This window comes from Agelaius tricolor, unplaced genomic scaffold, assembly GCF_023055355.1.
Source record: "Agelaius tricolor isolate 1412-34295 unplaced genomic scaffold, bAgeTri1.0.p SCAF_10, whole genome shotgun sequence".
Taxonomy (NCBI): Eukaryota; Metazoa; Chordata; class Aves; order Passeriformes; family Icteridae; genus Agelaius; species Agelaius tricolor.
The window spans coordinates 1,305,805-1,313,336 of NW_027269270.1; the positions used below are offsets into that span (position 1 = coordinate 1,305,805).

At 39.8% G+C, this 7,532-nt stretch overlaps 1 protein-coding gene across 2 annotated transcripts in view; it reads right to left on the bottom strand.

The window, feature by feature from the left end:
- The window catches only part of SPAG16 (sperm associated antigen 16), a 374,434-nt gene extending 368,465 nt beyond the window's left edge, over nt 1-5,969 (bottom strand). For both annotated transcript variants that reach the window (XM_071434327.1, XM_071434326.1), the window contains exons 1-3: nt 5,891-5,969; nt 2,615-2,661; nt 2,080-2,178 (exon numbers count right to left, since the gene is read on the bottom strand). In XM_071434327.1, the coding sequence (XP_071290428.1) occupies nt 2,080-2,178; nt 2,615-2,661; nt 5,891-5,936 (192 nt within the window). In that variant the 5' untranslated portion in view covers nt 5,937-5,969. The remainder of the gene's footprint in view (nt 1-2,079; nt 2,179-2,614; nt 2,662-5,890) is intronic.
- Between the last annotated feature and the right edge of the window lie 1,563 nt (nt 5,970-7,532).

Genomic DNA, 7,532 nt, shown 5'->3' on the forward strand with positions numbered 1-7,532 from the left:
GCAGTAAATGCACAAAATCAGTTAGAATTATCATCCAGGTTATGGTTATTACATAATTTATTTTAGCCAAGATTACAAGTTATTAAAAAAATAGGCCAATTGCTTATCATGTGAAGGAAACAGCCTTCTACTTTGCTTCCTAGCTCAGAATTGGGATGTTGAATCAATATTAATTCACAGGAAACAGTGCTTCTAACTTAGGTCACCAGAAGCACTTGGCTTTTCCAGGGAATTAATATCAAACCATCGAGTCAGTGAGCCTCACAAAATGTACAGTAAATCATTATGAAAGCTGTCAGGGAACTAGCAAGTCTATTAGAACATTTCTCTACTCATGTCTTTCTGTCCAAAGGCTGAAAACATTACTTCAGTTTCAAAATCATAGAAAAAAATGAAGCCTCCAAATAAAAAAACAAGCAGGAAGAAGGCAGACAACTCTTAGCATAAGCTTAAAATCAAAGAGAATTTAAGTTTCAGCACAAATTATCTGCTGGTTTTAAGGAAAAGTAAGAGTTTCTTCAGTTTGATTAACTGGGATAGACATTAGCATACTGTTCCTACTACTTCAAGTTCAACAAATCAATGAAGAGGTAAAAGATTATTTAAATACAGCACTGTCAAAAGATCAATAGGTTAAAAATGTTCTCTCTTTTTTCACTTCCTATGTTAACATAACTCACACAGTAAAACAATCATAACCTCAGCTATTCCTAAGGAACATGAAGAATTTCCAATACTTCCTTAGCATGAAGCATTTGCCATTGCAAACACTTCTTCAATCCTTGCCTTCATTTTCAGGCATATTCAGTTTTAATACACATGAAACTCTGTTATTGTCAGGTTGCACTCAGAGTTTTACCTAAAGTACAAAACTGATCTGTTGATAAGCACAAGTGCTAAAGAAAACATATATTTTCCCTCTATTTTGAGTTTAGGTATAATTCCCTTAATTTCATTTTTTCACTATTAATCATTTACTTTTGCAAAACAAAGACTATGACTGTACCCTTCTGATGAGGCTACAAGACAGTGGTGATGTTGGAAACACAGCAGGGAAAACCACTTTTCCATTAGATTGTTAAAAACAAGTAAATTCAGGTAGATCTTGTTTTGAAAAATACAACAATCCCATTGTGTAACTCTGACCTATTACACAACTGCTTTGAAATCAAACTATACATGTAAGGAATGTCAAAACTAATGGTGTGGACTGATTGATAATTTCATTAATATTTTGAATCAACATAATGTAACAGCCCATTCTTTGTTTTTAATATATGAACAATCTCTTTTAGCAAGTATTCAAGTATAACCTTTAGTTTCTTTCCTGTGCCAGGGATCACACTCTCATTTAATCTGCTCAGATAAAAAACAAACTTTAAAATACTGATGCATTACAATAATATTAATACATTTTAAATAGCTAAAGATTTGGCTACATGTACTTGAAATGTCAGGTTGTTTACAGAACACAAAATGAACACAAATTAAAGATGAAACCCAGGAAATAAAAGTTGTCTTTTCCACCATAGCATATGTTTACTCCTGTAAATTTGTAAGAAAATAAGAGACAATCTTTCCCACACAAATATTTCATGATTACTAGAAACTAGCTGTGTGCAAATTTCATGATTAGTATAAACCAGCTGTGTGCAAATTTCATGATTACTAGAAACTAGCTGTGTGCAAATTTCATGATTAGTAGAAACTAGCTGTGTGCAAATTTCGTGATTAGTATAAACTAGCTGTGTGCAAATTTCATGATTAGTACAAACTAGCTGTGTGCAAATTTCGTGATTACTATAAACTAGCTGTGTGCAAATTGCATGATTAGTATAAACTAGCTGTGTGCAAATTTCGTGATTACTATAAACTAGCTGTGTGCAAATTTCATTATTACTATAAACTAGCTGTGTGCAAATTGCATGATTACTATAAACTAGCTGTGTGCAAATTGCATGATTAGTATAAACTAGCTGTGTGCAAATTGCATGATTAGTATAAACTAGCTGTGTGCAAATTTCAAGCCACTAATGTTAACTGAATTAGAGACTCTTAGATTGTTTAGGAAGCTCTTACCATAAGTTTGGCATCTTCAGCCTGCTCTTCAATAGTCTGCAAAGCTTTGGACAGATCCTCATCATCTTCAGGAAGACTGAAGTCATCATCTGCTGAAACCTAAATGAAATTATGTAGAGTTTGGTATCAGCACATTTTATACACCTTTCTTTCACAATAAAACTGTTCCCACTCCCATTACAATGGCTGAAAATAATCCCCTCCTTGTTAAAATACCATTCTGCCATATGGAAACAGAAATCCTATTACTGAAATATTTTTTATAAATAAACAGAAATATCTAAAGAGATGTTTTATCTAAATAGAAATTCTTACACCTTTAAAAAAGAATTTATTGTTCAAATAAAGGTAATACACAACAATAGAACTAACACTGAATCTTCTCTTGAAAAATAGATATGCTCTCTTTCATCACTTTATAAAAGGAGATTTGTGTAATTTCTCCCAGGATGTCTGTATGACTGATGAAATAAAAAGAACAAAAAATGAACACTCTACCAGAATATATCAGAAGATTATCAATTTAGTAAGTTACCTCTTCATACTGATAATCATCTTTGGAGTCATCTGTTATGGTAATCTCTGCAGGTGTAGTTAAGTCTAGAACAGCTGGTGCATGTGAGGAGTTCCAAATTAAATTTAAAAAAAAATCATAAAATAACCATCTATAAATCTGCTATCACCATCCCCTCCCTTTTCTTCTCAACACAAGACTTTCCACTTCCAAGGTTTCCCTCAGCCCCAAGGTGAGCAAGCCCAGTTCTGTGCACAGAGAGAGAATTTAGGTTTAAGTTTTTACAGCAGGTTTGAACACCATTAAACATTGACTCATCAGGTCTCAGAAGCCAAGCACTATTCCAAAATAAAACAGCAACTCAATTGTGCTCTCAGCCAATCATCAGTTTGGAGAGGGGACTTTTTGCACCAGAATTTCCACAGCCTTCTAAGGAGAAATAGCTTCATGCTCTCAGAAAATACCATTTTTTAGCAAATTCAGATGTGTGAGTTCAAACAGCAACACCTGAGATCAAACCCTGAACACCACAGGGCCACTTAAAAGAGCTGATGCAAATGCCTTAATAATCACAAGACTGTTACAATAAAAAGATGAGGAACTTTCAAAACTCAAAAATTCATTTGGAAATTATCTACAGTTCCTTGAAAGGCTTTAGAATCAAACTTTTGATTAAACATAACTACAAATAGTCTAAAATAAAAGCCAAATAAACATCTTTTCATCCACTAGCCTCACAGCCCATGAAAGAATAATGAAATGTTTTTAGCAGATGCTGCTGACAGCTTCCCTAGGAAATCAGTTAGCCTACAAGTGACCCATGTAAATAAACCAGGAATTAACTTCCAAAGAAAAGAAAAGCTGGCAATTCAGTACTTCAAACACAGAAAACAAGGCAAAAATAAACCCATGATTTTCCAGCTTTGCACTGTGTTGCTCAAATCTGATTTAGTCTCCTTAAAACAGGCCTTTTGCCAATTTTCACAGTATATGTAAAAGCACAAAACAAAGGTAAAAGTATCATCTGCATTCAAGAATAGCATCACAGCACCAGGAAAACTCAGATAAATTGTATCCATCTGGAAGGCTAACAGCTGAACACCATAACCCCCTGATAAGTAATAAACTTTCAAAAACTGGGGATTTTTTTCTTCAATTTTCTATTGACCTGACTGTCCTTGTGATCCACTGTGATCTAAAGTAATGTGTCATTGCAAACAATTTGCCCAGACTAAAATATTACTTGAAAATCCTGGTGTTTTCCTCCTTTTTTTTTTCCTTACCAAAAAATCATAGCTAGGTGCACTATCAAACAGAGAAATTAATTTTAAAAATGACTGTATTTCTCCACAGTGTTAAATCTGCTGAGGCAGTGCTTTTTTAAGCACACCACACTGAAAACAGCTGTGCAGATTCAGTAAGGTAGAAATTGAGGCACGAGCTGCAAAAGGACACTCTTCCACTTTTTAGAATTGACTTTATATTGGCTTACAACTTAATTCTAGCAAGGAAAAACTAAGGTATGGTAGGGTGTAAAGTATGATTGTTTAGCCTCTAAAAGCATTAGAGCTTCTTGATTGCAGCTCACACACAGCTAGAAAAGAGAACAGGTGCAGCTCATCTGGCCTAGTGACAAAAGCAGAATTTGGGTCATGTGATCAAAAAATTATACATTTAAAAGCCATACGCTTCCAAAATAATTTGCTAAAATTTGGAAAGAATTGGGTGGGGTTTTTTGCTCTAAAAGCCACAGCCAAGTTATGTCTAGGTTATGTATGGCAATCCTCATACTCAGTACAAACCACGAATCATGAATATCCCAGCAGTTATTCTGCAGTAGGAAATTAAAGGAGCACCTTTTCCAGCAGCACATTGGGACTGGGAGTCTTAATAACAAACCTTGCCCTCCCTCCATAGGTATTTTGCAGTTAGTGTTCAATAGGTAACACAGGAGAGGTGACAAGAGCTTTCCATGCTGGTGAGAGGAATAGCAGATTTATTTTTACAAACAAGCCGTGGGTCTGCTGGTAGATAAAAATAGCACTGGGAGATAAAAGAAACAATGGGAAGGATTCCACTGATTGATGAATAGAATAAGATATCTGCTTTTGCAAATAAACTTTAGGTTTGCTGATAAACGAAATTAGACATTGAAAGATGAAAGAAACTACGGGGAAGAAAAACCCCTAAATTCTCTAAGAATTAAAACTTAAAAGGGAGGGTTATACATTAGAGAGAAATCTTTGAGAAATCTTTGGTATCAGGAGTATCAGGGAGACTGTACCTCTCAAGTACCTCAGCCAATGGAGAAAGAGAGAAGGGAAACACGACTGAGAAGATGACACTGAGGCTGCATCCTCCAAAAATTGGAGATATCCCAGGGGAATGCCCCATGGCCTCTCCCTTTATTCGAATAAAGCCAGAAAGGACTCCTCTGTCTCCTTTTTAAGACATAAACCTCTGGTGTTTGTAGATTAATTTTCCTAACACCAGGATTGTAACTCCTGCTCAGGCTGCCGCACCAGCACTGGAGGATTCAATTCCCCCACTTTTCCAAGGGGCATTCAGGAACCCCAACCTTCAGCCAGGAAAGCAAACACCACCTTACAGTGAGAGCAAGCCCCCACTGCCTCTGCAGGGCCAAAACCCCACGTATTCATAGAATTGCTTAAGTTGAAAAAGACCTCTGAGACCAAACTGTTAACACAGCACCACGCTCACCGCTAAACCATATCCCCAAGTGCCCTATCCACACACGGCTGTTAACCCTTCCAGGGATGCTGTGGCCACCGCTTCCTGGCCATCCATGAAAGGAAGAAATTTTTCCTGGTACCTAAACACTCTCTGGCATGGACTGAGGCCGTTTTTCCCCTTGTCTCATCCCTGCTCCCGGGAGCACAGCCCGACACCCCGGCTGTCCCCTCCTGTCAGGGAACTGTGCAGAGCCACAAGGGCCCCCATGGCTCCTTTCCCAGCTCCCTCAGCCGCTCCCGGTGCTCCAGCCCCTTCCCCAGCTCCAACGCCCTTCTCTGGACAGGCTTCAGCCGCTTTTCAGCCTCCAGGAACAACAACCCACAAAATTAACCAACAGTCCGGAAAGATTTTTAACTTTTCCCCCGTACTCTCAAACGCTGCCCTCGCCCCACCCAATCCCCCCCTCCCCAGCAGGTGCGGGGCCGGCCCGGCTGAGGCGGGAGGAGCGCTAAGGAGACGGAGCCCTGAGGCGGGGAACCGGCACCCACAGCGGAGCAGGAGGATGAGGATGGAGGGGCCAAGGCTGGGGAGGAAGAAGGATACTCTGCAGGCTGTAGGCCGCCTCGGAGACCTTCGCCTCCTCCGCCATGGCTGCGGCGTTGCCGGGGGCGACCTCTCGCGAGGAGAGGCGCCCGCGCCGCGGCGGGAAGAGAGCCGGCTTTAATTGAATTTAAATGAATTTCGTTTAATTTAATTCAGTTTAATGGAATTCAGCGCTTGTAACTCCAGGCGAGGCTCCTCGCCCGTGTGGGAGCGGCGCTGAGAGGAGCGGGGTGTGAGGGCGAGGAGTCTCCCGAGGCTTCCCCTCAGGGCGTCCCCTCAGGGCGGCCCCTACGGCAGACAGGCACCGACTTTGCTCAAGTAGAAGGAAAAACGGCAGAAAATGAGGGGGGGAAACCGCTTCAAACTCCTAAGAGAGAACTAATTTCTTCTGCAGATGGAACATTTTTATAGCTGGAAGCTGAGTTAAGTCCTGTGGGACCGACTGCTTAAGTCCCTTCAGGACCCAATCAGGGCGTCCCCTCCGGCAAACACACACCGTCCTTCCTCACGTGGAAGGAAAAACAGCAGAAAGTGACGAGGGAAACCGCTTCAAACTCCTAAATGAGGACTAATTTCTTCTGCAGATGGAACATTTTTATAGCTGGAGGCTGAGCTAAGTCCCGTGGGACCGATTGCTTAAGTCCCTTCAGAACCCAAACTCTCCTGTGATTCTATATTCACGATTAAAAGCAGGCGTTTTCCCAGGAAAAAGTTCGGGATAGCAGCATATATTTGTGGAGAACACATGTCACGGCTCCTAGGAGTTTGAAATAAAGTTGCAGGATTCGACAGAAAAATTTCTGTTGCTTTTTCTTATTTTAATGTAAGCTTAGAGATACCAGTCCTAAATTTCCATTGAGTTAAGGGGCTTTACATGCAACAGGAACTCAGAGTCAGTGCTTGAATTAATGTAATGTAAAGTAATGGAAATAAGTGCCCAAAGTGTCTGGGGAGAAAAGAGTAATTGCAAAAAATTGCTAATTGTTGGGTTGAAAGGAGAGGCACCCGTTTTCCTCGCAGGGTTAAAAAAAAAGCCAAAAAAAAACCAAAAAAAAACCCCAACCAAAATATAAACAAACAAAAAAGGTAAGCATTGACACATTGACATACAGCCTGAAGATCAGAGCAGATGTAAGTGGAGGAAACCGAATTATATAATTCAGTTAAAATTTTATCCTGAAGAGATGCAATCCTGCAAGAGGACCTGCTGCCTGTGAAACTATTGTTTTGCCACTATGCAGAGATTGTCACACAGGATTGCCATTCCTCTCCCATGGCAGACACATTCTTGAGAAATGACAAGTACTTGGCACTGTCAAAGTCTCCAAATTGTAATAAAAGAACAGTGTTTTGGCACAAGATTGTCACAACACTGCAAAGATGACAAGAACTGTTGTATTCCTTCAAATTCTCTCAAACACAGTGGTTGAGTTTAATACATGTCAGAACTTGAACTCAGCTGGTTTCAAGGTAGAGGGCAAATGCTGATATACCTTTCTTGATCTTTGGTGGTTGGGATTTTCCACCCCTTCAGATTAAACTGATGTGACCAGAACAGTGTTCTTTTTCATCATATCCAACCCACCAGAGGCATCCTGAACTCCAGCAGAGCATCTCAAAAAAAAGAATAAGCAGAAGTGGC